This window comes from Punica granatum, chromosome 3 (assembly GCF_007655135.1).
Source record: "Punica granatum isolate Tunisia-2019 chromosome 3, ASM765513v2, whole genome shotgun sequence".
Taxonomy (NCBI): Eukaryota; Viridiplantae; Streptophyta; class Magnoliopsida; order Myrtales; family Lythraceae; genus Punica; species Punica granatum.
Genome location: NC_045129.1, coordinates 8,769,561 through 8,797,271, shown reverse-complemented (window position 1 = coordinate 8,797,271; position 27,711 = coordinate 8,769,561). Strand labels below are relative to the sequence as shown.

General features: G+C 39.4%; 5 protein-coding genes across 16 annotated transcripts; 2 read left to right on the top strand and 3 right to left on the bottom strand.

Annotated features, from left to right (window-relative positions):
• Window positions 1–602: 602 nt before the first annotated feature.
• LOC116199297 (probable starch synthase 4, chloroplastic/amyloplastic) lies at window positions 603–8,356 on the bottom strand. Of its 5 annotated transcripts, none has more exons than XM_031529605.1 (20): window positions 8,009–8,356; window positions 7,501–7,548; window positions 7,392–7,425; window positions 7,216–7,294; window positions 6,996–7,124; window positions 6,315–6,519; window positions 5,975–6,109; window positions 5,427–5,531; window positions 5,145–5,243; window positions 4,784–4,913; window positions 3,917–3,967; window positions 3,732–3,842; window positions 3,425–3,534; window positions 3,110–3,278; window positions 2,563–2,649; window positions 2,227–2,298; window positions 1,781–1,891; window positions 1,190–1,251; window positions 1,022–1,118; window positions 603–952 (listed from the first exon to the last, which is right to left on the bottom strand). In XM_031529605.1, the coding sequence occupies exons 1-20, from the start codon at window positions 8,122–8,124 to the stop codon at window positions 833–835; spliced, it is 2,070 nt and encodes a 689-aa protein (XP_031385465.1). In that variant the 5' UTR covers window positions 8,125–8,356; the 3' UTR covers window positions 603–832. The 5 variants fall into 5 exon arrangements, with proteins under 5 accessions (XP_031385465.1, XP_031385469.1, XP_031385466.1 ...); XM_031529609.1 differs by lacking the exon at window positions 8,009–8,356 and adding an exon at window positions 7,655–7,785; XM_031529608.1 differs by lacking the exon at window positions 8,009–8,356 and adding an exon at window positions 7,763–7,903 and having other exon boundaries at window positions 619–952.
• A 266-nt stretch (window positions 8,357–8,622) lies between these two features.
• LOC116199299 (protein SPT2 homolog) lies at window positions 8,623–12,917 on the bottom strand. 4 transcript variants are annotated; one of them, XM_031529614.1, is made up of 12 exons: window positions 12,571–12,917; window positions 12,328–12,488; window positions 11,920–11,976; window positions 11,611–11,819; window positions 11,317–11,434; window positions 10,716–10,790; window positions 10,493–10,616; window positions 10,104–10,406; window positions 9,730–10,070; window positions 9,499–9,635; window positions 9,100–9,189; window positions 8,623–8,972 (listed from the first exon to the last, which is right to left on the bottom strand). In XM_031529614.1, the coding sequence occupies exons 3-12, from the start codon at window positions 11,938–11,940 to the stop codon at window positions 8,870–8,872; spliced, it is 1,521 nt and encodes a 506-aa protein (XP_031385474.1). In that variant the 5' UTR covers window positions 11,941–11,976; window positions 12,328–12,488; window positions 12,571–12,917; the 3' UTR covers window positions 8,623–8,869. The 4 variants fall into 4 exon arrangements, with proteins under 4 accessions (XP_031385474.1, XP_031385473.1, XP_031385472.1 ...); XM_031529613.1 differs by having other exon boundaries at window positions 9,730–10,406; window positions 12,571–12,632; window positions 12,750–12,912; XM_031529612.1 differs by having other exon boundaries at window positions 9,730–10,406; window positions 12,224–12,488; window positions 12,571–12,915.
• Window positions 12,918–14,613: 1,696 nt separating this feature from the next.
• Window positions 14,614–17,564, top strand: LOC116198661. Of its 3 annotated transcripts, none has more exons than XM_031528864.1 (8): window positions 14,614–14,955; window positions 15,081–15,164; window positions 15,331–15,398; window positions 15,495–15,635; window positions 15,894–15,935; window positions 16,399–16,538; window positions 16,915–17,016; window positions 17,174–17,564. In XM_031528864.1, the coding sequence occupies exons 2-8, from the start codon at window positions 15,088–15,090 to the stop codon at window positions 17,300–17,302; spliced, it is 699 nt and encodes a 232-aa protein (XP_031384724.1). In that variant the 5' UTR covers window positions 14,614–14,955; window positions 15,081–15,087; the 3' UTR covers window positions 17,303–17,564. The 3 variants fall into 3 exon arrangements, with proteins under 3 accessions (XP_031384724.1, XP_031384725.1, XP_031384722.1); XM_031528865.1 differs by having other exon boundaries at window positions 14,615–15,005; window positions 15,095–15,164; XM_031528862.1 differs by having other exon boundaries at window positions 14,615–15,005.
• Window positions 17,565–17,882: 318 nt separating this feature from the next.
• LOC116198658 (protein RMD5 homolog) lies at window positions 17,883–20,806 on the top strand. Of its 3 annotated transcripts, XM_031528858.1 has the most exons (3): window positions 17,888–18,037; window positions 18,237–18,387; window positions 19,285–20,806. In XM_031528858.1, the coding sequence occupies exons 2-3, from the start codon at window positions 18,370–18,372 to the stop codon at window positions 20,491–20,493; spliced, it is 1,227 nt and encodes a 408-aa protein (XP_031384718.1). In that variant the 5' UTR covers window positions 17,888–18,037; window positions 18,237–18,369; the 3' UTR covers window positions 20,494–20,806. The 3 variants fall into 3 exon arrangements, with proteins under 3 accessions (XP_031384720.1, XP_031384718.1, XP_031384719.1); XM_031528860.1 differs by lacking the exon at window positions 18,237–18,387 and having other exon boundaries at window positions 17,883–18,037; XM_031528859.1 differs by lacking the exons at window positions 17,888–18,037; window positions 18,237–18,387 and adding an exon at window positions 18,433–18,748.
• A 621-nt stretch (window positions 20,807–21,427) lies between these two features.
• LOC116198660 (auxin-responsive protein IAA9) lies at window positions 21,428–26,012 on the bottom strand. The gene is made up of 6 exons (XM_031528861.1): window positions 25,801–26,012; window positions 24,077–24,660; window positions 23,395–23,621; window positions 22,823–22,964; window positions 22,137–22,198; window positions 21,428–21,794 (listed from the first exon to the last, which is right to left on the bottom strand). Exons 2-6 carry the CDS (start codon window positions 24,628–24,630, stop codon window positions 21,757–21,759), a joined length of 1,023 nt encoding a protein of 340 aa, XP_031384721.1. The 5' UTR covers window positions 24,631–24,660; window positions 25,801–26,012; the 3' UTR covers window positions 21,428–21,756.
• Window positions 26,013–27,711: the final 1,699 nt, after the last annotated feature.

Here is a 27,711-nt window from a genome sequence, read left to right as displayed (position 1 = left end):
ATTACTTTTCCTTTTTTCCTTTAATTTTTTTAATCATTAAATTTAATTTTTAATATTAAATTCTCTCAAATATTCATTACTTTTTTCGCAATTCAAATAACACAACCATTATTTTATCTCAACTATTTATTACTTTTTCACATTTTTTTTTCATAATTCAACAACATAATCATTACAAACTAAGTAAAACCAAAACTCAACTCAATTAAACTCTAAAACCAAACATATCAATGTCAAGTGTGGTGGAAAAGCACGTTGCTTGGCAACAAGGTGCCAAACGTGTGGATGGTCATTTATTGGTAATTGTGTTGTTGGGTCATTTTACATAGTAAACAGACTCAACAAGACCGAACATAGGCCCGTTGGCCTAACATTGGTCGGAACTTAAAATACATGGACTGGTGGAGGGCCGTTTAGGCCAAACACACGAAGATAATTTGACGATCCTCTCCCCGGGAAGTACGAACGAAGAAGATAAACTAATCTCATGCTAAACCGATAGCCGGATTCTTGGCCATCGGCGACTTCTGATGGAAGCTCTACCAATCATTTTCTTCTCTGTTAATAATTACAACTGAAGAAAAGAAAACTGGGAAGTAGTGTTTGCTCCCATGAAAATGGAAAACTGACATGGCTTTCCGTTACCATAGCTCCGATGAGTCGATAAATACTGTATCGAACATAAAAATTTACAGATGTGTGATCTTCTATATATTATTCCTTTCGGTCAAAAAATACATCCGGCCATCTGATATCTTCGCATGTCTGTTATTATTTTTTCTTTTTTCGATGATTACATGAACGCGTAGTTTACAGTATAGCTAAACCACATTTACAAGTTCTTTACGGCTTCATAAGCTGAAATGTGCACGTTGGAGCACTCTGCGTCCCAGGAGAAGTCCTTCTCCATTGCTTCTGCTATATTTCGCTTCCATTTGGAAGGGTTGCTAATCTGAACAAGGGAAAGTGAATTATGTTTCAGAAAGAAATCGATGTGAAGATATGAGGGTAGAATTCTTACCATTTCGTCTATGGCTTGGCTGATTGACATGTTTCCAAAGGTAGAAGGGATGAACCGCGAGTACTTTGAGGTCTCATATTCGTGATCTACAAAGTGTCTGTCATAAACCGAGATTGAATTTAGTGTCTCACAAGTTTGATACTTCCAAAATCTCTTTAAGCATCATACCTGAATCGATCATCATCAGCAATCAATGCAATTGGAGCAGCTCCATACTTCAATGCCTTTAGCTGGCAAAATTTATATGATAGGATCAACCTCGAGACTCAAGAAACATAGAAGTGGATGTTTAGGGCTTACAGAAGAAAATCAACCGAACATAACACTTTCCAGTATTTGATTTTCACTTTACCAAACATTACCGTAGGAACCAGTACTGCTTTTATTTTCCCGAATTACGATAACCATACTCATGTATTCTGTTCTCCATTACTTTATGTTTCCTAATTTCTGAGGTCCTCATGTTTTTTGCCAATAAACAATAGGCCGCTTCTTGATTGCAATTGAACCTGAAATATATTGTATGAACTCATCCCGGTTATTTGCGATCCTCCCCTTTCCCCGAACTCCTTTTTCTGCAACTCAATCATGTTTTCTTCCCCCATCCAAAAACCTAGATTGAATCTACACTAAGTACTGCTCTAAAATTTGCAAGTACAGAGTTTCAATCTATGACCGGTCAGGAAAACAAAATTCTCAGATTACATATCGATGCACTAAAGTAAATAAATAAACATGATCTATGTGACCAAAACGTACCGGTACTTGGTGCACAGGATCATGCTGGGGACACAAAATTATATCAGATCCCGCACAGATCAAATGCAATAAAGCCTCATCATCCCTGTTTATAAATCTCACGTTCTTATCCTGTTGACAAGTTAAATAGCATTTCCAATGTGAAGTTACATAAAAGATAGGAGCGTAAAAAAAATGTTCTCACAATACAGTTTCATTGCAGGATAGGATTTGTCAGCTGCTTTCTAATATCTGTTAGATTAGTTGGGTATCATCACATGATCGGTTGTTTCATTATGGTCTATGCAGCTTAAAGATCAGTAACTTCAATTTTTATCATCCTACGGTCATTGTGATGTAAAACAAAAGCTTATATTGTACCAGGCAAACAAATACTTTATCATATGCTGTGATAATGACAAGATATATGATAAATGTTCAAAAAGCAAGTTCTGTAGTTCACATACCTTGACTTCTTCCACAAAGGATTCGAGAACCTTATCAGGACTCTGCATTTTGCCCATCCTCGTGAAGATAAACTGCGGGGGATCACTTAAGCATGTTAAACTCACCATGAAAATCGCATACTTGTGTGATGATTATAGTTTCTACAGGATACTAAAGGAAAATCTTGCAAAGCTCTTTATGAATATATACAAAAAAGGAAATGCCAAATTGAGAGCAGAGTACTTATGGCAGTTTATGGTTGCCATCAACTTATTCGTGGACTATTTCTCTCTCTCTCTCTCTCTCTCTCTTTGTTCCTTAGAGATGAAAGCATAATGTATCACAAATTGACTAACCTGAACGTTCTTCTTTGTGTTGCCCCAAATAATTTTCTTCAGAGCTTTGAGATCGATATCTGATACTTCTTCTAAGATGCATCCAACCTGGTGGAAGGTGATTTTGTACATTATTTAAGAGTTGTACCATGTAAGATGGACACAAAGTTAAGGAAAAAAGTCCTAAACAAGCTAGCCTTAGCTCAAGTGTATGGTTTTTTGAAAAACTAAAAAATAATAAAAGACCAACCAACATAGCTCATCCGAAATTAAAATTTCCATTATTCCTTGTTCATGCTGTCCTAAACTTATGAGTAAAGATGTCGGGAGGATTGATTAATACAACAATAAATTAGTCTCATTTGCCACCTCCATATAATAATCTTGTTAGATATCAACTAACTTGGTTCAAATGAAAAATCCAACATATGAGCTACCCGATTTGATGTTCAGTTCATATAGAAAGAGCTTTTCCTCATTACCAGTCCCCTCTAAAAATGCATGAATGAACAAGAATGGTCAGCACCTGTCACAAAGACAAACATAATATGAGAGGAGCAGCACTCACAAGTGCGACTGAAGCATTAGCAGGTAAGGTCACTTGCTGCTGCAATGCAACTTTGCAGACAACTTTACCCTCCATATTATCTGCACTATAGGTTTTGGGAAGAAATCTGTCCGTAAAAGGATCCCATTTTGAGTTGTCAAATCCTGGAGGAGTGACCAGCAACTTCTCTCTATGAAAAGAGGTACACAAGGGAAAAAATCCAACAGGTCAGGAAATTGGCTCTCTATACGCACTGTAGTGGAATCAAACGACTAGTTTGCATGAAAGAGATGGGGATGAAATAGGCATAGAACAATGGATTAATTATAGCACTACTTGTGTATTGCTAATGTAGGCTCTAATCCATGGCTGAAGTCACGAATAATCCTTCCTTTTGAATGAAAGGAGGACACTATCACCACTTTATTTGAGTAAACAACTCCACCCTGCAAATTTACAAAGAAAGACATGATCAACAAATTGGAGATGCTCACGTTTCTATATATACTCAAGGTCCCTCTAAAACCCAGAACTTTTGCAATTTAATCAAACTGATTTGAGAGTAACGTTTACTACTATCATGTGTTGCAATTTTTTTAAAGGCAGCAATGGATTTTAGTCATTGTCTTCACATGGAACTTACCTTCAACAAGTTAACAAGTGATGCCTTGGCATTATCTTGGAGACGATCTGGACGGTGAAGTTGAGCAGGATCAAGTCCGCATAGTGCTAGCTTATCAGGTTGCTCGAGACACTAGCAATACCAAACTAAATTAATGAAAGAATTCACATATAAAATGAAAAGAGAAGGGGAATGTGGCAACTTGCCTGCGACTGAAGGTCATGGCATGTAAGTACTATTCTTGTGCTTTCAAGTCCCTAGAAGCACAGGCCAACACAAAGTTTACTAGAATGCTTAAGAGGAATAGAAGCTATGAAACCCCAATGAAGCTCGAGGAAAAATTATATACACGCGCGCGCGCTCGTGCACGCGGCACAAATAAAGAAAAGAACATGGGAACCATTCATGACTTGTTTTCAGAGTCATCGAAGAGTAGTTAAGACCAACATATAAATTCTCGTAGGACAGCTAAAGAAGATGACCGAATTTTCTGCATTCAATAAAGAATGTCCAGACTCCTCAACTGTATTTAACAGAAACAAATAGATCGCAAAATATACTTTTCCATTCTGGACCCTTAGTCTTTGTATCGGTCACTATCACAAATGAAAGAAGAATACGATAATCGTTCATTCTGTTATTTTTTCTGAATGGCCAGTTAAGCCAGGACACAAAAACAAGTGCTTAGATGGAAGGGAAGAAAACGAAGAGGGTAAGAACCATTTACAGTAAATACAAGGCTAAAATCAATATGCTTCTCCCTAGTTAAGGTAGGTATGAAACCCACCCACATCGCTGTTATAGAAGTCATTTTCTCTATATGGTTGCTGTGCAGGAAAGGGAAAAACCATGGACTCATCTTTACGCTAAAGCATTACCACTTACGGAATCCAATCAAAGGGACACTCTTAAACATGTACCTGATGAAGAAAAATATAGAAAAATCTCTTCATGGTACTAACCCATCACTTGATTAGAGTAATACAAGAAGAAGAAGTAAGACCAATAATTGCTATAAATGATGGTACATGAACAAAAAGTACAATAAGATAACCAAAAGCATCTTAAGTCACCTGTTTAACAAATATATCCCAGAAAAGTGGCCCTACAACTGAAGTTTCCCAATTGTGCACGTGTATCACATCAGGCTTCTTTCCAGATTTAACCAAATAATCTAACGAAGCACGGGAGAAATAAATGAACCTGAATGCAGCCAGGAGTAATTTGAACTATGAAGTATCCATATAGAAGTACATTTAAGAAAGACTTCAGGACTTTTGACTCCTTGGAAGGGAAATCATAATGATCTTTACATGCAAATGCCTTCTATAGGGCAAATGAAAAATGCATTTTATAGATCAAATACAAGATAACTCAACTAATGCAACAGAATATTTCCAAAGGATGACATAAAAAAGTAACCACATTACTAACCGTTCAAAGTCATCTGAGTAGCCATATACCCTATCTCGGTTGAAAAATGACGAGTAATACAAAGGTTCTATGAAAGTCACTCCAATTCCATAGATAACACTGCAGACAGGAAAAGGCAATATCTTTTATTTCCAAATCTCATATTATGAAGAAAATTCCACATCTTCAAAAGCAACAGCTTAAGCATCTATTACCATTTCTGCTCCGTAGATGGCAACATTAAAACGATTATATCGAAGGCAAAATTAAAAGCGACTTAACAGAAGAGTAATCGAGACTAACCCAGTCCAGATTCTGTTCCCACGAAGTTGCCCATTGAAGTATGAGTAAGACTCTGCCTTGATTTCTCTCAGGCCTTCAACTTTATCCAGGTCCAGGCTTGCATACCTATTTCAATCAATTCTTCTTTTTTCAAAATAAGAAGTTGAACAATAGCAAATCAACTTAAAGTGGAATTTTTTTTTTTTTTTTGGGATAAGTAGAACAAATTACAAATAAGAAGAGACTTAAGTACTTCACGTTTCTGATACAAACTTAGCTTTCTGTAGCAACCATGGCTATTTTCTATAAATTACCAACCTCCTAAGCTTTTATCAAAACAATATAAAGGTCAAAAGGAGGGGAGAAAAAAAGAAAAACTTCTGTAGCTCAACCGATATTTCTCTAGATTAATACCTTCTCTAACAACAAATGCTCCATGAATCAGTTTTAAGAAACAGTTCCAAGAGTGAAAAAGCAAATTAGTGGAATTCACTTGATTTATTATTTTGCTTGAAAATTTCTCACTCTCATAAAAAGCCCTTGGTATAGAAAAGGATGGAGACAATTACTTTGGCAAAATAACCTCAACCATGTGGCCCTTTCTTTGAAGGGCACGACTCAAGCCTGTCACATATGATGCCAAAGATCCGATTGAGACCAGTGGTTCCATTTCAGTGCATATATGGACAATGTGGAAGCCTTTCCTGAATGATAGCCAAATGTGGAATATCAGTAACTTAAGTGAGAAAATCTTTGAAGCAAAAGAAGAAACTTAAAGTGATCTAACTTCAAGCATCTATCACTTTTCACATGATGCAGAGGTTCATTATCAATATAAATCCTGATTCAGTTTCAGTGACAGAAGTCACTAGAAGGAAAAATATGGCGACTACTTCCAGTCAGCCTCACCTCCTACTTCCATTGGCAAAGTTGCGGACCTCTGCAAGAAGTTCAGCATGTCTTTTGTCCAGAATGCCAGAGAAGATATCAGCTGTAATAGCTCTAGATTCCATGATTAACTTCCTCAAATTGGATGCCTCCTCCACATTAACTAAGCCAGTCAGAACCATGGAGTCTATCCGGAGCAGCAACTCCCAGCAGATCGATAGGTTATCTGATGCATTTTGAGCAGCAACATTAAACAAGAAATAAGGGAATAAAAAGAAAAAGAGAGAAATAATTGCTTCTTTGGGAGACTAGATGAGGCAATTCTTGAAGGGGGTCAATCTAAGCATTTGGAATAAAAAAAAGGAGGTCAAACCGTCAAAGTCAAAGAAGGAATCTCCTTTCAAGTACCGGTTGCAGATAACAAGAGATTTCGTGAATCATATGCTTTGCACCATCTTAAGGCTCTATTTACCATCTGGATATCTATACTCATTCCCACTTCACACGAGTTATTCTCTGAAAGGAATAGTCAGTCATCTTTACCGCCTCTCAAAGTAAATTAATCAACTTTAATGTCTGGCATAGTCTTTCCAAGAATATGAGGTTCAATTTGACAATGTATACATGAAAGAAGATTGTTAACTAAAATATGCCACATCATGTCCCAACCGTACAAGGGCAATGAGCCTGCAAAGGTAGTACCTCGTCCAACACCAGCTTGCTTTTTAGCCTCTAGCTGCTCTATCTTGTCAAGCAATAGTTGCTTCTCTCTATACGCTCGATCCAGCTCCTCTAAAGCTTTGATGCGTTGCTTGTTTAAGTACAGTATATCTGAGAGAGACCATCTGAGAATGAATTGACACCATAATTGTACAGCCAAATACGAAGAGAAGAGAAAAGGAAACACAAGAAAATAGAAGACTTTGTTGAGCCTCTTTGAAAAGCCCCCAAATGTCCTTCTGCTTTGCTTCCGATTCCACATTAGAAGGTTGAAATCTCTCCTGGAAATATGCAACAGATAATCAGTACGAAGGCTGTTTTTTCTAATAAGGAGATTCCGTGTGATTTTGAACACAGAAACAGCTGGAGAAAGAATACCTCAGACGGGTCCCCATCTCCACGATTTTCTAACCTACGAATTCACATGTAAGATGTAAAGACATGTCTGTTGCAACTTAACACACATGAAGACAAGGAAAACACTCACTCCATGTGCAGAGGAGTGCCAGATATTTCATTGGTCTCCCCATCCTTCCTGAGAATAAGACCAATACCCAATATTGAGCTGAAAACTTCGATATTCCAACCGAGAAAGTGAAATCGGCAGCTAATGGAAAGCGCTGGAATCGAGAATTATTAACAGCGGACTATCATCTCTCCGTCCAGCAATCTTTTCCGAGTTGAGGATGTCAAGATGAGCTTCGCTGAATCCGATTTCACCGTCTAATGTGAAAGCAGTAGCAGTGAACCTTAACTGGCAGGTATGATCGTACGCGCATATCTACGGATACATTGAGATTTGACACTAAATTGTGCTCCCCAACTGGCAGGCATCAGTATCAATGAGCGAAATTACAGAATTTGAGTAGCTCCGAGCCAAACGAGCTCGATCAACTATCCAAAAGCAGGGACTCGCAGCTCCGATTTCCCGTGTTCGGCCTCTCGGTGTACTTCGAGAAGAAGAAGAAGAAGAAGGGAGGAGTTGGTTGCTTTACCTCCAACAGCAGAGTGCGAAGACATTGGAAGGTCTCTGGTGGCTCTGCGCGGGCACCCTGCGGCTCGGGAACCGCGCCAGCGAGGGTGTCACGGCATTGATCATCAGAGCCTCCATTATTGAGGCGAATGCAGCAGAGCTCAGTCACTGTGTGCGCCCGCGTGTGGGAGAGAGAGCATCTCTCTTCCGCCAAAGATAACGGCCAACTTACACGTTGTCCCGCTCGGACGGGATTCTACTGGAACCTCCGATCACGTCCTCCGACTTCAGCCGACTTTTTTTTTTTTTGCGCAATAAAATAAAAAATAGTTGATTTGGAGTCGTGCGCAATCCCAACCAACCCCAGAGTGCGTCCAATCGAGAGGTTCTCCTGATTTTAGGGGTGAGAGTCTCAATTCAGGTCACCAACCTCAATTAGGATCGCCGACACCATTAGAATCATCAATTGTTATATCGATTTCGTCTAAATTAATAAAAAATTTAACGTTATAATATAATTGTTATCGAATCGATAGTTCATGCATTTTTTAATAAGTTAAGAAAAAAAATCATGCTAAAATTATTAATAAAATGTGAAAGGATTTTTTTTTTCCATATTATTAACCCTTATCATTATTATCTCCGAAAAGCAAGGCCTTTTTGGCCAGGAGGGCAAATTGATGTGATTCCGGTCAAAAAAAAAGAGTACACCTTCCCTAAGAAAAAAAGATTTCAGTAAACTGCTGTACATTCTTTCTTTCCTAAGAATTGAAAAATAAATCGACTTCACCAGAAGAAGATATTGCTTCCATTAGAGAGAGATGGACCAATTACAAGACACGCCTTCTGATGATCAAATCTCTAGAAGAAACATCTTAGCCTTTTATCCCATCTTCCGCTTTTTTCTTATCCGTTCGCGTTCGCGCCTTTCCTCCTCCTCTATCAAGCGCAGCTGTTCCTCGTCCTCCTTTTGGGCGATTCTCGCACTGCACCACCCAACAACATCAGACGACGTGTGAACAGTTGTTTGACGTTTTGGAAAAGAAATAAGGACTACTAGACAGATAAAGAGGCTAGAAAATTATGTCCATAGGGCAGGGAATAGGTACGAACCTCCTCTTTTCTTCCCTCATGATGTCGTCAAAGTTTGCTTCCATATCACTGTCGTCTTCATCACGACCAGCAAACTTTTGCGGATTGTATCTAAAAAAGAAAATCCAGTCAGAAGATCAAGTACCATTAGAACAGATGCAACGAAAAATAAACGCGGTTATTGACGAGAACTCTAATTGTGGCTCAGACAAAAGCCTCTTGAATGAGGAATGGAGGACTTGGAGAGGAAAGCATTTTTCCTTTGTTCCGAAGAAACCCATTGGCCTCCTCCAAACTCCTCACCTCCCCTCTCCTTTACAGAGATCATCCAGGAGAGAGGGAGCATTTCACTTTTCTTACACTCCTCTCTTTACCTCTCCTAACAGTGTTGAAAAGCAAACTAAGTGAACTCTTGCTTACCCAAACATTTTTCTGATCATACTGATGGCCGCATCATTGTCATCGTCGTCTTCAGGGAATGGTCTGCTGGGCCTTTTCTTGGGCCTCTGATCTTGCAGTCTGTTATGAGAGGGGATTTGCTTCTGAGGTTTGCTCATCTAATAACATCACGGACAGAAATCAGCACACCATTAAACATAGCATTCATCTGCACATAAAAAGCAAAGGGGAACAAGGCAGAAGTGCCATCACCTGAGCTTGAACCTGAGGTCTAGTCGAAGCAACCGAATGTTTAGATAAAATTTTGCCCTTGTTTGGTTGCTGCACATTTCTTCTTGGTTCCACCTGGTACTTCGAAGCAGAGGACTGCATCTTTGTGGCTGGCGGTTTCACCCCAGCAGGAACAGAGCTTTTCAAACCTTGAGAAGATCTCTGTGGGGGTGGAATTGGCTTCTTTGGTTGCAACCCATTCGAAACTGCAGGCCGGCCAGGCCCATTCCCACTGTTGCTACCGAGCTGCTTCCTATTGGCTGCCATCTGAGGCTTACTAGCAGAAGACAACTTATTTGGTCCGGCTCCAAGATTACTGTGACCATTAGCGGAGCCTGGTCTGAGGTTACTGTGACCATTGGCGGAGCCTGGTCTGAGGTTACTGTGACCATTAGCGGAGCCTGGTCTGAGGTTACTGTGAACATTAGCGGAGCCTGGTCTGAGGTTACTGTGACCATTAGCAGAGCCTGGTCTGGTGTTGCTATAACCATTAGCAGATCCAGGTCTATTATTACTGTGACCATTAGAGGAGCCTGGTCTAGGGTTACTGTGACCATTAGATGAAGCTGGTCTTCTTTCTTCACGACCACCATTTACATGTCTGCTATTGCTCCCTGGGTTAAGTCTGCTCTGAGACGATAATTTAGCTGAGCGAGCATCTGCAACAACAGAAAAGAACTCAGTAAGTTTCATACCAGTATGATAGAAAGATCACGAATCAGATCTAGCATAAATCATGACATACCCAAACTGGGAGCAGGGATACTTCGTGGTGGAGGTTGTTTGGGCGAGGCAGGGAGCTCAGCATCATCAGATAATAGAAAAGAGTAGTCCCTTGTATCTTTTATTTTCTGAACTCTCTGTTTCAGCTGAAAATAGTCCAAAACCATGTCATATGTCAGTACTAATCAAATGATGACTATAACTTCTAAGAATCGTAAAATAAAGTAATCTCAGAGTCCAATTACCTGGCTTACTCTGGGAGCTTGGGGACGCACTCCAGGCTTGGAACCATCAGGTCTTGAAGAAGAACTCTTATTACCCTGAAAATTAGAATTCTTAGATGATGTTCATCGCCTGAAAATTGAACTACAGAATAAATGGCTATCATTTTCACACGATCCCCACCATGCACAGAACATATGTATAACTGCTTGAAACAAGGCAAGCCCCAGAAACACAGATAACATAAAGCAACTTAACCCAAGATTTCGAAAGCAAATTTGGCTATTGACCTTTCTAGCCGCATGTACGAGTCACAAACTCCACACAACTATGTTAGACAGGAGATAAACATTGTGTTTTCACAAATTATATTTTCATAGCAAAATCTTCGTCTCACCTATCAAGACAGCTTAATGATAGTCTTTTCTCTGATTAGATGATTAATTGATAGTTCTAGCAGACTCTGTCTAACTCCTGTTTAATTCAAGCAATTTTGTGCTTTTAATTTATGTTTCTACCAACAAAACAAAAGTATATAGGAAGGGGGCAATGCACAAACTTGGGTAATAGCCAAATGCAATCACTTCATTGTAAAGTCCAAAGATAAAGATCAAGGGTACATACATTCTGATGGGACTTCAACAATCGGGCAGCCAAATGTTGATTCTCCAACAATGACTTGCTCTCTTGAATCACTCGCTGTGCAATGACAGGTTTAGAAGGGCCAAAGAAAGAGCCATAACTGTGAAAATAAGTTGAAAGGTTAGAACTTCATAAAATGAATCCTAAGGGCTTACAGAACTGAATAGAACAAGTCGACGAGCACGAAGGTGTCTCCACAAAGAGTAGTAATTTCATTGAATGTCCAGAACAGTGTTTATCACGAGAAAATGTAAGCTGGAGGGAATCACTACTCACTTGTCTTTCTTTATCTCTTCTGAACCAGAAGCTGCCTTCTTCATCCGCTTCCTGATAGATTCCTTCAGTTTCTGCCTCAACTCCAAATATTCCAATTCCTCCTTGGTGGGCTTTGGCTCTTCTTCTTCCTCTTCATATTCATCTTCTTCATCACCGCCTTCCTCTTGCTCGTACCCTTCCTCCTCATAATTATCATAATCCTCGTACTCCTGAAAACCAGCCTCTCTTTAGCACATACGAACCCAGAAAAATTCATATATGCTTTGAAAAAACTATGATCGAATCGAAAAACTACCGAGTATCACTTACATCATCTTCGTATCCTCGCATTCTTGAGCCAATCTCTTGAAATCTTACCAAAGAGAACTGTGTAAAGAGAAATAAAAGTCAATTAAAAACCACAACTGCAACATAATGCCAATGAATTCAACTTTTTTAGCAAAATCAAACAGGACGCATATTTTGAGGAACGAACTGGCTATCAAAACACGACAGATAAAAGCTATCTTTCCGCAATTATGATAGCAAGAAGCTGAGGCAAAAAATTAGGACTTTCGAAATTCCAAAAAAAATTGATATTTCATACACATCGAGTAAGAAAGAGAGAGATTACAGTGCAAAATCACGCAGGAAATTGGGTTTCCCTTCTACCGCTCGAAAATCATTCTGTTCACCGCTATCAATGAACGGATGATCGATCAGACCTTGATTTCTCACCTCCTCCGATAGATAGGGTTCCCGAAACAGCCAATAACAAAATTGAAATTTCCTTCGAAATCGACCCACTTGAGGGCAATCCGCGAAGATACCACTCAAAAATCCGTCTGCTCTTCGCTGCTATGGAGACATATGGTCCGATTGACCGTATTCTCGATTTCCTGCACCAATCAATCACGCAAAATTAAGCAAAACAGCCAGAGAATCGCCGATCCTTGGCTGAAAAGGCCGAGAAACAATCACCTGAGAGATCGCGGCGAGCTGAATCGATGAAGCAGAGGCGCGACGATCCGAGATCTCGATTCCTGAGAGCGCAGAGGCGGCCAAGAGGGGGGGAAGGGGGCATCTAGGGTTGGATAAGGAAGATAAAGGAGAGGAGGATCGGAAGGAAGGACCCAGAACATAAAGGCCAATGTGCTAACCTGCGCCGGGGAGCGTAGTGCGCACGCGCTTCGACTCGGGATTCTGATCTGAGTTGGCTGTCGGCTCGGCAGCTCGAGTCTGCGGGCTTTTGTAGGCCGGGCTCGGATGCCCTGTCCGGTCCATTCATGGAAGATGATGTTTGGTACTATGCATTCTCATTCATCTACATTCCAAAAGAAGAAATGCCATTGCACGGTTGCAAGTCGAGCAATGCCGTAAATCCATCGGCGCAGGATTTACTACGTTCGGCGTCAAACGCATTATCGGGAAGAGATAGATATTTCGAGAGTTGATGCGGTGATTTATTTGCTACATTATTTCTAAACTTGTAACTTGGTGCGACTTCTTGTACTATAAACCCGAAGAGGATCTCGTGGACGAATTTTCCAATTTTTATAATCACCTGTCGTTATATCTATGCTACTAGTCGAGTGCTAGAGAACCTCAATCGCAATTTTGCTTTCACAAAAGAAGTGCTTACAGTAATGTGTCTAGTTGCTTGAATATTTAGTAATCGTTAAAAATTCGAGCAAATTATACATAATTGAATAAAAATAATTAAATTTTAAGATGATTATTAAGAGAGAGTCACTCACATTAAAAATTAATTGGTCCTATATTGAGTACATTGCATAAAATCTATATTCATAATAGTGCGTTTGGTAACGATGTATGATTATGATGTTATTTGATTTTGATGGATAAAAATAAAAGTAATGATTGTATTGTTGAATCGAGAGAAAAGTAATAATCGTATTGTTGAATCGAGAGAAAAATAATTGATAGTTGAGAGAATTTAGTAGAAAAAAATTAATTATAATAATATATATATATAAGAGAATTTATTATTAAATTGAAAAAAAGATAAAATAATAATGATTATATTATTGAATTAAAAAATAAAAAATAAATTAAATTCAACTTTATTTTCAAACGGAGTATAAATATTTACATGTACTCATCTTTCTGTAACTGCATATATATATATATATATATATATAAAGTGAAGTCAAGGTGAACCCAGTATTGATAGCTTGAGAATACTGGCATCATATTCTCGAACTTTTGAGGTTCTTTAATGTTCTTTGAAAATATTATTTAATAAATCTTTTTTTATTTTTAAATATTATCATGAACTTTAAATTAATATGTTAGTATATTATAATATTATAATAAGATATATGGAATATTATCCTTATGATACTTTTTAAAGTTTTGGATTTTTTAAGTTTATTTGTATAGTATTATAATGAACTTTTTTCTGTTTTCGACGATAGATTACTAAATAACTAAAATTTTAAATTTCAAACTTTTAAATTAAAAGTTTGATAAAATGCGGTTATCTACATGAAAGCGTTTGAATTTTTCCATCTTCATTTTTGCTTGCATAATAATGTGTTACATATTTTTTCAATTATTTACTTGATGATAATTTATTGATACATGAAATTTTTTAAAATTTTTAAATAAATAATTTTCGATCAAATATGATATCTAATTATATAATTTTTCTAAAATTTTCTAATAAAAGATTCTCTAATAATATGTGATTATCTATAGAATATTTTGTGACTCTCATTAGTTGATCTATAATCATGTTATAAGTAGAAGATTTCTAAACAACGATCGATAATTATTAAAAGCTGCTACTCAAATGAGATAGAGAATATTGAAGTAATCGTACATGTAATTTTGTTCATACATAAGAGCAAATAAAAGAGTTGAATCACGATGATACCTAATATATCATTCAATAATAATAATAATAATAATAATAATAATAATAACAACAACAATAATAATAATAATAAATAAGGCCTACGGTTAGCTGGGCTGGGCCGAAACCATTTCAAGAGCCCGTTCTGGATTTTCTCTCTCCCGCTCCTCTCTCCTCCGACATCCCTCGCCCCACCCTGTCACGCTCTCTCTCTCTTTCGATCTTCTCTCGTCGCCTCCGCCCTCCGCCACCACCTATACAGCCGCCATCTCGGTCGCAGACCTAGTCACCGCCAGGGAGAGGGTCTACAGATATCTGCGTGGGCTGGTCATCAGGCGCCATTAGGAGGCTGAGTTTGAAGCTAAAGCTTAACTTGGAATGAGAAGTTGGAAGCTTTATTGGCTTTTCTTTGTGTTTTGAGCTTCGGAGGCAGAGATTGGTCTGATCAAGAGGTTCAGTAGCCGAGGAGCTCAGCTGAGAAGAGTGGGGTCAGTTGTCCGCCATTGCTCCCACTTTGTCTCCTTCCTTGAGCTCTCAGGTTTGCATGAATGGCCCTTTATGTTTGAGCGGTGTTGTTTCTTTTCAAATAAGCACTTGTCGTTTAATTCTATAGTTGCGGAATGGAAGGAGAGCTTGGAGATTTGAAGTCCGAGCTGAAGCAGAAGATGCTCCGGAGCTTCAAAAACTTGATGACCAGGTAGCTTTCATGGTTGGTCGTGTCATTGTTCATTTTGACGATCGTTGTTCTCATTGCCGGTATCTCATTTCGTCCTGTTGACGATAAAGGAACTTCTTAATCAAAGTTGAATATAGTCGAATGTACACAAGTTAATTCGGAGATCTTGTGGAATCTCTTATTCTAGGATGGCATCATTCGACGAATCTGTAGCTGCAGGACACAAGCTACTGGTTGGCTTTCAGCAAAGGCTTGGTGGGAATTCCTGACTTCGTTTCGGCTTTTTTTATGCGTAAATGAAATTTTTATGATCTGTTGCAAGAACTAATATGAATTCCGGTCTTCATTTAGAGCTCCTCCGGCGACCTCCTGTGAACAGGAATTCAGAATTGGTTGAGAAGATTATCAAAGCTAATGAGTCGAAAAGGGTTCTATCATACTTTGAAGCTGGGTGTATTAATGTCCATGATAGTGTCCAGAGTATGAGCAACTGTATGTCTACTTTAACCCTCCTTTTAAGTATTTCTTCATTATTGATGATTGGAATCTAATGAAAGTTGACAGTTAATTTTAAGGAAGATGTCAGATTTCTGCGTGACATATCTTGATAGAGATATATTTCAAAATGTAGGAGTTCTGTTATAAACTTCAAATTAATGAGGACAGATCAACTTGTTTGTTTTCTGCATGTTTCTGTTCCACTTTTGTCTGACAGCAACACATTTTTTGTGGGAAATGTGCACGCAGAAGTACGCACGTGTCTGCTCGGGCTTCAGGAACATATAAATAGAGGTAATGGAATTGGATGGTCTTGTTGAATTGATCTTCAGAAGTACTTCTAGTACTAGATATGTCAGATTCAGTTTTTCGTTAACATGAATGGACTAGAATACGAAGTTTTGATCTCTTGGAAAAATTAGTGAGCTTACAAACTTTGGGTTTGTGAATTATGGAAGTATTAGTTTTCTTTGTTTTTTGCAAGTTTGTTTGTATTTTTCGTGAAGGGTTTTGAGCAGCCCCTTTCCTTAAATGTATCACTTGTTTCTCTACATATTTTTCCCTTCAAAATGAGTACTAGAAAAAATAATATTCTTCTGTTAATTGCAAGAGGCTACTCTCAAACTCTTTTTAAGGATACGCTTTGCAGCAGATGTATGAACATTGTCCAATGGTTATTGCCTTAATTTCATTTCATCATTACCACGAGCCACTTGGCCCTAAATTGATGTAATTGATTTTGTTGATAATTATGCAGCCAAAACCATGCTAGAAGAGTCAGAATGTCTTCTTGCAGATGCTACCCTCGTGATGCAAACAGCAAATGAATGTTTATTACAAAATCGGGATGTAGATTCTAGTGATGGGTTGCATGACCAAGCAATCGTCAGCAATAAGGTACTACTGCTCATACCAATGCTGATATAACTATATTCTTGTCCAGGAGTTTTTAGTGAAGAACATAAAGTACTGGATGGTATTCAAAAATCCCAAAATGTCGGAGTTTCTAGTTCCCTTACTCTCTTGGAGCTGTCAATTTTGTGAACTGTTAATGCAGTATTAACATTTATCCTTTATCTTTTGCATTTTGGTTCAAAAAGAGTTGGGTTGCAAAGCTTCTTACTCCATTTCTTTAATAAATCCTGCATTGCTTTACATAATTTCAAGAGAATCATTTATGTATGACTACAAAATTAATACTGGAGCTGTTGCCGGCGCTGCCTTAGGATGATTCCTCTTGCAATTTCTGATTCTCGACTTGCTTATTGTACAGGATGAAACTGCACTTTCAGATCATCAAAACCCCGAAATCACAGACTATGCTACCATGATGGCAATAATTTACAATATGATGAAACAGGATTTCTTAATGCAGGTATTGAAATATGTGTATGCTTTCGATCATCTTCTTTATGCTCTGTCTAGCACGCAAAGAACAGAGGAAGACCGAAAGTTGCTTTTTGTATTTTATATCTGATGCATACACTTGCTTCTGTGAGATACTGACATGAACAGCTTCGCTTTTTCTTCAGGAAAGAATTGTTTCCGCTCTTGATCTAAAGCTGTCATCCGGAGAATTAGAGAGCTATTGCCTGATGTGGTCGTTGCGACCTTTCATAAACGACCAACTCATGAGAGAAGCATGGAAGCTCATCCGTTGACTATTGAAGCTTCTACAATTAGGTTTGATAAAGGGCTCGTGTTCAGCGGAAGAAATTGCATTCGTACTGCTCGGTTCGACTTGAAGAACCTCGTGTGCACTTTGTACTGTTCTGCAGCCAACTTTTCTCACGAGTATTAATTGTTGCTAAGATATTGCAGACCATCAATCCTTGTCAGAAGGCCCTGGTTATTACGTATGAGTCTTCGAGTTCAAACAATGTAAAGTTCGGAAGCCGAATGAGATCTTTCATCTTTCTTCAATCCTTTCCACCTTAGTTTCCACGATCCATTATGCCAAGGAAGAAACGCTGGTTGCCTTTAGGTTCTTTTCAATGCTGGAATCAACCACTCGTGCTTTTGTCGGATCGAGCCAGCGCGCTTCGCATTACGAACGCCCCCCTATAGCAATATTACGTCTAATAGACATATTACCCGCGTTTTTTATGCATCGGTGTCCCGAAATGCATCTCTCTTTTTAGTGGCGTATGGGGAAGTTTGAAGGAGGAAGAAGACGAAGGAGATGGGAGGCCCAAATCTTTCAGTTTAATCGGGTCGGGCCGGTTAACGGGTAGGGCAGAGTGGGCATATCCGAGAATCCCCGAGGGCAGTTACGTAAAACCACTTCGTCGTCTCCATCTCCCCTACCCCTCCTCCTTCCGGAACCAGAAGGTGTTTACTCAGGGATTACGTGGGAAGAAGATTTCTCCTTTCCCCTCCCCGCACTTCTCCTACCGGTAACAATCCTCTCCTCCCCTTTGCGAATCTCCGAGCATTTCTCTCTGAATTTCCTGATTCGATTCGTTTCAGCTCACTCGCTGTTTTCCGTTTGCCGTTGTTGTGAATCTGCTTTCTGCTCTGCTGTCAATTCGTTCCTTAAACCATGTTCCTCGAATTGGTCGGAGTGTTCTTGAATTCTTCCTCTTGATTTTGAAGCTCTAATGCTCGAGCCCTGCCAGCAGTTATCACTTTCTTTCCAGCTATGCTACTATGATGCTTGCAGCATATGAAAAATCTGTCCTGTACATTGGAACTCTCTGACGCATCGGGTTGTTTGTCGTGCTGAGGAATGTTGCCTGTACTCCGTGTGAGTTTCTAATGGTTGTTTGGGCAATAAAGATTTGCTCGGGTCTGCGGACGCAAGTCCTTGATTTCTGGAGTAGCGGGCACGCGGGCACTGGAATATTATAGCACATTAGATCTGAGGTTCGATGCATTCGATGTTTGATGTTAAGTTGATGTGATGTAGTCGATGGCCAAGTGCTGAAAGATAGAGACTACAGTTGAACTAGCCTGTCGGCAGTCTAAGAAAATTCGACTTTAGAAGTTGCTTCGGGTTCAACTTTTTGAAAACAGAGTTAGTGGAGAAACCGTAGTGGAAGAGTGATTGCAGGAGCTATAACAGCACATACAAAAGCTAAGCTAAAGACTTCATGTACCCCCTTTTGGTGTGCATCTCACTTTCGTATATTGGACTTTCTGCGACTCTTTTCATTGTATGTGCTGGGTTTGAAATTTATGTGTTGAATTTGCATTTTATTTATACGCATCTCCTTGTCCACATGATTTCTTACTACAGAGTAAATTAATATATTAGGTAAATGCTGTAATGTTCATGAATGCATTGTTTTTCTTCTTTTTTTTTGAAGGTGTGTGATTAGTTCTTAAAATATGATATCTTGTAATAGGTTCCGATCGTCGTGGTTATTAAAGTGAAAAGCTTGTGTATATGGGCTTATGATGCTTTTGAAATTTCAGGGAGCATTTCTTGGTGTATTACACTTTCCTCTAGCATTTATCTGTGCCACTCGAAATATAATACTTGCCTGAGTTCTCCTGAATTTGTGCTATCCTCAGAACTGTTCAATACAATACACCTTCATGAACTCTGATACCAAAAGGGTTGTTGTTGTCATTTCATCAGCTGTTGATCTGACGTGCTTACAAGTTTTGCTGGTTTAACACCATAAAAATTGTCCTGCAGCTATCTCAAGCTTGGACTGCTGATTACAGCATACTAGGACCTCAGCAGACTAAACAAGATATGGAGGTAAACACTATTAAGGATGCATTCGATAAGGTGACAAAGAAGCAAAAGCTTTCTTATTCTAAGAGCCAAGAAGTCATTGATCAACTCAATCAAGAAATTCAAGCTGCATTGGAGAACTTACAGTCAGGCCACGAATCCGATTGTAAAACTGTGCTTGCTGAACTGAGGACCAAGTTGAAAGAATCAGCTCCACTTACACAACTGGAAGGGACACAAAAGGAACTGAACGTTGCTCTCAGCAAGTATCCGAAACTTCTAGAGAAATCCTTCAATCCTGACATATCCAAGGCTTATAGAAATGTTGACCCTGATATAGACACAACTAATCAGATAATTGCTAGCCACTTTTATCGGCAGGGTCTTTTCGAGGTCGGTGACTGCTTCACTGTAGGGGCAATGGAGCAAGAATCAGTCTCGTTGATAAAATCACCTTACATTCAGATGTATCAGATTCTTGAATCAATGAGAAGTCGGAATCTTGAGCCAGCATTATCATGGGCCACAGAAAACTCTTCTAAGCTCCGCGCGAATGGGTCGGACCTTGAGCTGAAACTCCATAGTATGCAGTTCCTGGAAACACTTCAGAAGGGAAGTCGAGATGAAGCCCTCCAGTATGCTAGAACTCACCTCGCCCCTTTTGCCGAAACCCATTTGGTTGAAATACAGAAGCTCATGGGTTGCCTCCTCTTTGCTCGAAAACTGGACCAGTCACCTTACACTGAGCTACTCTCTCTGACCAATTGGGACAGGCTCGCCATGGAAGTGACCCGACAGTTCTGCAATCTCTTGGGGCAGTCCTATGAGAGCCCACTCAGTGTCACAATAGCCGCAGGCTTTCAGGCTCTGCCTCCTCTCCTCAAGTTCATGAACGTGATGGCAGGGAAGAAACAAGAGTGGCAGACAATGAAGCAATTGCCTGTCCCCGTGGAGCTCGAGGACGAGTTTCAGTTCCATTCAATATTCGTCTGCCCTGTCTCAAAGGAGCAGGCGACGGAGGACAACCCTCCCATGTTGATGTCCTGTGGGCATGTCCTCTGCAGGCAGTCCATCATGAAGATGTCGAAGAACCTCTCCAAGTCGTTCAAGTGCCCTTACTGCCCGTCCGATATCGACGCCTCGCTATGTAAGCAGCTGAATTTCTGATACGAGCTGTACCACTTTATGCATGTTATGTAGAAGTTATAACTGTTTCTTTCTTTCTTCCTTCCGTGTAGTCTGTCTCTGGGTTACGTGATGTGAATGGTTGGTGGCAAAGAATGTGTTGTTGTTTCACTCCCTGTCTCTCTTTTGCCATTTGTATATAGGACACATTCTTTGGTACTCATATCTGGAATGAGAAGCCATGTTGGTGTAGAAGATTGCTAGTTAGGACTTTCTTTCTTTTTCCTGTCTTGGCCACCGAAAAGATTCGGGCTCAGAATTGCTGCAGGAAATAACAGTTCTTACAAAGTCCCAATTCCATTTTCTTTTCTCTACTTCTCTTTGCACCGAAAATGGTATTAGGCATTCATATTCAAACTCCAAATCTTGCAAACTGTAGTTTTTCCATTATCGGACTTTTCAGCATCTTCATTTTTGGTTTCTCCGTAAATAAGGCTAATGGTTCGTGGGCTACTCATAGTTCATTGGTATTGTGGTTGAGTTGCTAATAAATACGGCCCCTCATGGCAGTTTTGGTGCTTTATCAGGCATATTATTTCTTTTTGAACTCCAAATCTTGCATTCTGCAGTTTTTAAGCCTTCAACTCAAAATCTGTAAATGAGGCTAATGGTTCATGGACCAGACACAGGTCATCAGTATCAGGTTGAATCTCCCTATGAAGAGTGCCCTCTTGCAGCCGGTGTTCGTGTTCTTGGGGCTGAATGAGATGGTGCAGAAAGTCTGCATGTCTGATCATCTATCCAAAATTGGAATCGCCCCTCAGGCATGACCACAGATCATATGACTTGGCAAAAGTTCGACCATATGGTGTCTACATGCATCTTCGTTTTGAAACGAAAAAAACAGTTGACGGTCAAGATACAGCCCTACCACAGCCTCAAGGAAAGAGTCCAATGAAGAGCCACGCACTAGGTATAGAATCAAAGAGCTCCTACTGATAAAAGCACACACTTAATCAGATCATAAAAGCAGAGTACATTAACAAGAATCTTCTTCCAGGGACATGGGAACTCCACAGATTACTACAATTTCCTAGTAATATACGAGAGGTTCATACAAATAATAGTAATTCGTAACCGTAATGGACAAAGACTTAAATCTTCTTCAGACGGACATGCAAACACACATAAAACACATCACCATAGATTAATAAAAACACGGTAAAATCAAGCTGTCTCTTCACTTTCTCATCCTCCTGTAAATGCACCCTCAGCACTTGGACAGTCTCAGAGAGATAGCAGGCTTCAGTTTCTTGCCTTGGATTTCTCCGTTGCCCTTGGCGCTGCACACACCAACATCATCAGTACATGGAAGAAGTGTCGAAGAAGTAAACATACGGATTCCCATGCACATAATCAGGCGCAGTTATGAGAACGGAAGTCCCTCGTGGATCAACTGAGAAAGATCATGTTATTCACAAGACTGACTAGTAACGAGCGATTCGATTGATCAGAGGATTACCCGAACAGGTGCTCATAACAGTTCCATAACAAACAGTACAGAAGTTCTGAATACTCACAAGGGAAGCAACAAAGAATTACTCCAATGGAGGCCCAGATCCTGATGTGAAATATATCAATAGAAATAGCTATTCGAGTGATGAGAGAGTATCAAGCCAACATACCGAGTCCAATTGCATCCGAACTCTTCATAATTTTCAGCCTCTTGCATGATTCAATAAACATCCTGTCACAGAGAATTACAATTACCCCAGGATATGATGACTAAGATATCTCAGCGGGCCAAATTGAAACAAAGCGAGAGACTTGCGGCCACAGATAGATCGATAAATATGCTGATAGGTCATCTTTCTTTCAAAAGGCAACAAACCCGATACTCTTAATCTAAAGTTACAATAACATGCGAAAATCCATCGCAAATCATATCTTGAGTATCATCACAGAGACTAATTATCAAGATCCAGACTCATCCAGTCAAGAAGACACTGAATAGCATTGCTCAATTTTTCAAAGTTCGAGGCAACAACGGCTTGAGTTAACAATCCGTTCTTCTCTCGCTAGAAAGAAGATTAAAACATGTGAAAGCCACATCATTCTCTATTCCTAAGGCTCTGGCACTGCTAGGAGCAACTCTTAAATTCAGCATCCATATCTCTACTACATTGAGAGTTCTTGAGATCTCTCTCTTCCTTTGACTTTTTACTGCCTAAGCAGTGCATAATTAAACATACTCTATATAAATCACACTTCTGAAAATCACAAACACAATCAATGGAGGGAAGGTCTTGAATCTTGAACATGTCATATTGTGTCGTGAGAGAGAGAAAGAGAGACAAATTTAAGAACTTACTCCCATGGGACATCTCCAACTAGCATCCAATCACCATCTTTGTCCTCGTATGTGAGAACATAGTCTGACCCATGCAGAAGATCCTTCAGCTTGCTCTCGCTCATCGATTCCCTTCCACCAGTTCCATTAGTTCCACATTGCCCTGAGAACACAAAGAAGTCAGTAGCCTCACGATACCAAGATTTTCATTTGGGGTCTGTTTGGTGCTGTAAAACTATCGCTTGGTTCCCCAGTTTCTTTTTTTCTCATCTCAAAATACAAATAATATAAAGAAAGAAAATGCTTCTGGATTCCACTTCAGTATAGACTTTTTTAATCCCACGCATCGCTTCAAGTGCCACATCTGTTATTTATATCATGTTCTTAAGAAATGAAAATTCCGTGTGATAGTCTAGAGAAAATATTCGATGGTCGTCAATATTGATGAAAGCCTGACACGTGATCCCAGTGCCTGCAAGGTTGACAATAACTGTTCTTTTTTTTTTTATTTACAAATTCTGAAATCAAACAGATCCAATTGTATAAATCAAACAAATAACATGTCATATGAAGAACAGCAATCGAATGCCCACCTATGGTAAAACCGCTGAACATCTTCTCGAGAGCAACGGAGAGTTCATAGTACTTGGAGTAGTTCCTTAGGTCCACCTTCCGCAAATATGGAGCACCATCCATGCTCACCTTGATGAAGAGAGCACCAGGACCAGGTTTTCCATCTACTTCATCATTATCCTTAGAAGTAGTCGCCAAAGTGTTCTTTCTGAAGGATCTCACTGGAGGCCAACCAATGACCTGGGCCCTACCATGAAGCAGACAAATCATGCCATAAAACTATTTCTTCCTATATATACAAACCGCTGGTTTCAATGTACGTTTTGGTTCCAGAGAACTGTTAAACAAAAGCCAAAATTTCCATTCTTTATGTATTGGCATATAGGGAAAAAGAAAACTGAAAACATGCTAGACTGCATAGTAAATAATTCTCTGAACAGACACATGTTGTCATACCTCACAATAGAAAAATGAACCTGCCTACTAAGAAAACAGCATCAATATACTTAATCTACAACTACGTATCAATAGAAGCCGTTCTATACATTTAACAATGTAAAGCCTCATAAACCGTCTACTCCAAGTTCCAATAAATAAGAAAATATTTAAATCTCCGTAAAATTCCAATCAACAGTAATGGATCCTGAAAATAAGAAATTAAACATAGAAAAAAGGCCTCTTCTTAACATGAATTCCACTTACTTGGCAGCTGGTGCATTGTTCGCAGCTCTGCTCGGGTTAATCCCATTTGCTCGTTCAGGCAGGGGCTTTGCCGGCACCTCTTTGGTAGCTGGCTGCTTAGGGCCAGCATTAGCAGGAAACTTACCCTGTCCCAATGGCTGTGTGCCCTCATCAGTCCCGGCAGAGTGAAACATCCACTTCTTATCCGAGAACCCATCAATTGCATCAGAGAAACCCCTCTTATTGCCTGAGACGACAGTCTTGATCCCATCCTTTGAGGGAAGGAGAGGGAACAGAGGCTTCTCATCAAGATCTCTTTCCGGGGACTGAGATCCTGGAAGCCCAAGCCTGAGCTCTGTGGCCTTCAGGTTCAGCTTGTTGTTCTGGGCCTCAGGATCTGACTGGCCCGACACCGTTGAACTGTCAACCGATGAACAGTCGGAAAGTCCAAGGTAGTTCCTCTCTTTCAGGCCCAAGCCAAGGCCATCAGGGGAGTCCTTTGAGGAGGGAGAACCAGCAACTTTGGTGACATCGCTTGTTCCTCCTTCCTCCGCACCCAGGAGCGGTGGAGACATGACACTTAGAAATTGTCAATTCCTCGTAAACTGCCAATTATTACCAGTAAGAATATATCCATCAGAACAGATTTTGCCAGCAATCCTATAAATCTTTCTTTGAGGGATGTGGTAAAGACTTATACAATGAAGAACACCACATAACAGGTAATCAGTAAATTGAAAGGTAAATTCACTCCGAGTAATGCTGAATATGCAGGAAAGATCAATCCGAACTACTCACTACATTTCCAATCCAACTTTCAGGAAGGCATCATCCAACAGATTGAGGAAAGACAGATATCCCCAATCCGAACTAATGGCCAAAGTGCGCATGATTTATACATGATTGAACAGAGCAGGAAAACCCTTGTTGCCTAGGAGCGAATAACCCATATTCACATAATCCAAAATAATTTCTGCCATCCCGAATTTAGGAAATAGATCTTTAAGTCAAAAAATCAGATGAACAACTGAGAACCCGGCGCTTACACACACCAAAAAAAAAAAAAGAGAGAGAGAGAGAGAGAACGCAGCAACAGGAATAATAGAATTCCATTCCTAAAAAAAACAAAAGGAAATTTCCATAAAGAACGACGCATGTATATTCAGGAAAGGGAAGAACGGAAAAAGAAGAGGAACTGAAACCCCAAAACAGTATAAGACCCAAAATCATACAGAAGAGGGGAAAAAAACTCAACTAAGCTAATGATCCTACATGAACAACAATCAACTCAACTAATATCAGTTGCCCACAAAAAAAAAAAAAAAACATGTCGAAAAAAAATCACCAGTGTTCATATTCTACAAGTAAAAGCTTCAGAAACATTAAAAATGGGAACATAACCAAGAATCCTGTAGATCTACAGCGACCAAACTGAAGAACATCAGTGTGGTCAAAAAAAGAAGAAAAAAAAAACTGAGGAACATCAGAGCTCTAAATAGGGGAAGAAAGAGAAACAAAAGAACAGGAAAACTCAGCATAATAAGTTTCGGAAAAATTAAAGAGAAGAAAAATAGGAAGGAATTTAATGTGGAGAGAGTCAAAGCTGTAAGAAATTATGACCAAGATCTCCAGCACTTCAATTCCCCACAGGGCAACAGCTCCCACATATATCCCAGCATGCCCAGAGGAGTATCCATGAAAAATCAAGCAAAACCCATATGGGAACAAGAGCTTCGAGGCGGTACCTGGACGGTTCCAGCGGATCAACAGAAGGAAACACCAGCAAAAGTTGCAGATTACCCTTCAGGTGAAATCCTCAGTGAGCAGCCGCAAGGAGACGACGGAGAGAGACGGAGAGAGAGAGACGGAGGAGAGAGAGGATTAGGGGCCTTCCATTAAGCAGAAAGCAACAAAAGCTTTGGGGCTGTTTTCGCTGAGACACTCGAAAATCAGCTTGAAAAAGATGCAACACTTCACGCACACACGCGCCCTTCAAAATGGCCTCCCAGGGGCATAACCGGCATTTCATAACATACACCCCCCAATCAAAAGAAAAAAATAGTCTTTTTATCTCTCCTTTAAGGTGGCATTTTTCGTTTTACTTTTATATGATATAAATGTAAATTCATGATTCATTTTACGGGATTAAACTCAGTTACATACTCTTCAATTTTTCACAATTTACTGAAATTTTAACTGTAAACCCCAACTTATGTGAAGTGTGATTTCTAGAAATGTTGGAATCCACAAAGCTCTGTTGTGGATGGAGGAACAGAAGCATCGGATTTTGTCATCGTTTTCAAACTTGCAAGTAAAACTGTAGCTCGAACATCAGAAAGTTGGTTATCATCGAAAAATCTATATAGCTCTTTAGTGTTATATGAAAAATATCACAACTGAATATCGGTATTATATTATCATAATAAGATTTATATCATTGCGTTTATCTCTCCTATATACAACATGGAGAGATAGTTGTGATCTTTAGAAATTAAATGCCGAGCATCCCTTTGCAAATTTTTGCATGGTTAAGTTGCATATAATGAGAGAAAATCTTTGTGAAACATTTTGTTAAGCAAAAATAATCTTATTGTGCACGAAAGCAGCCAATTCATCTGAATTTTTGGTCTATTCATTGGTAGAAAATTTCTAAATTTATGAAAAAAAATATATATATCTTTGAAGACATAAATCCTAGTAGTGCTGGGATTGTAATCAGACTCGTGAAGATTCATTACAGATATCCGAGGAATTAGCTTGCAACAGATATATATTCATTTTAATTGTTGAACTGAAAATGTCATTTTTATCGTTTTTCCCTTTTATCCTCCCGCCGGGATTTTTGCCGTACAATGACCTCACGGCGCTTCTGAGGGGGGCAGAACAGTAAAAACACTCTGCAGTTCTTGGAGCATGCAAGGTCAATTATTATTATTATCTTTTACAATATTTAATTTGTGGGTTAATTCTTTTTTTTTATAGGTTTTTTTAACCTTTTGACAGAGGCCATAAATACGAGCAGCAAAGTGGAATTTACAAAGATGATTGAAATCAGATTTATGTCCCCTCCAAATATATCAAATTCAACAACTCCACTCATTACACCTCAGATCATGCTCGTCGGTAGAATTACTAATATGTCCTCCTTGTTGGATCCACACCGGTAGATTTTTTATCAGTGAAGGCCGACAGCACATACTAATTATACGTGACACAGGGTAATATCAATTGTAATTAGCAAAATTTTGAGACGCCGATGAGTCGTGTCACGTTCATGGCGCCCGTATTGAAATGATGTGTTCGATCTTTTGTGGTCCATGTCGACTTCCTGCATCCAACTATGTCGGAGACTTGCTTAAATAAGATGATACCGTGGTATATGTTATCTGTTGATGATAAGATTATTTGGTACAAGCACTCAACTGACTCCGAGAGATATCGAAATCAAGTGTCTATATATATATATATCGTGACTTGATATGACCCGTTTGCAAAATGGGGTACACTTGGGGCTACGTGGTGTCAATTATTTCCCAATTAGTCACGCTTGGCCAAATACCAAGATGCAGCTATTTGCCGGATCCACCTCCAAAAGGGTGAGGCAGGAAGGGCAAACCAACCTGTGAGTGCCAAACTGACCGTATCTTGCACCGTAA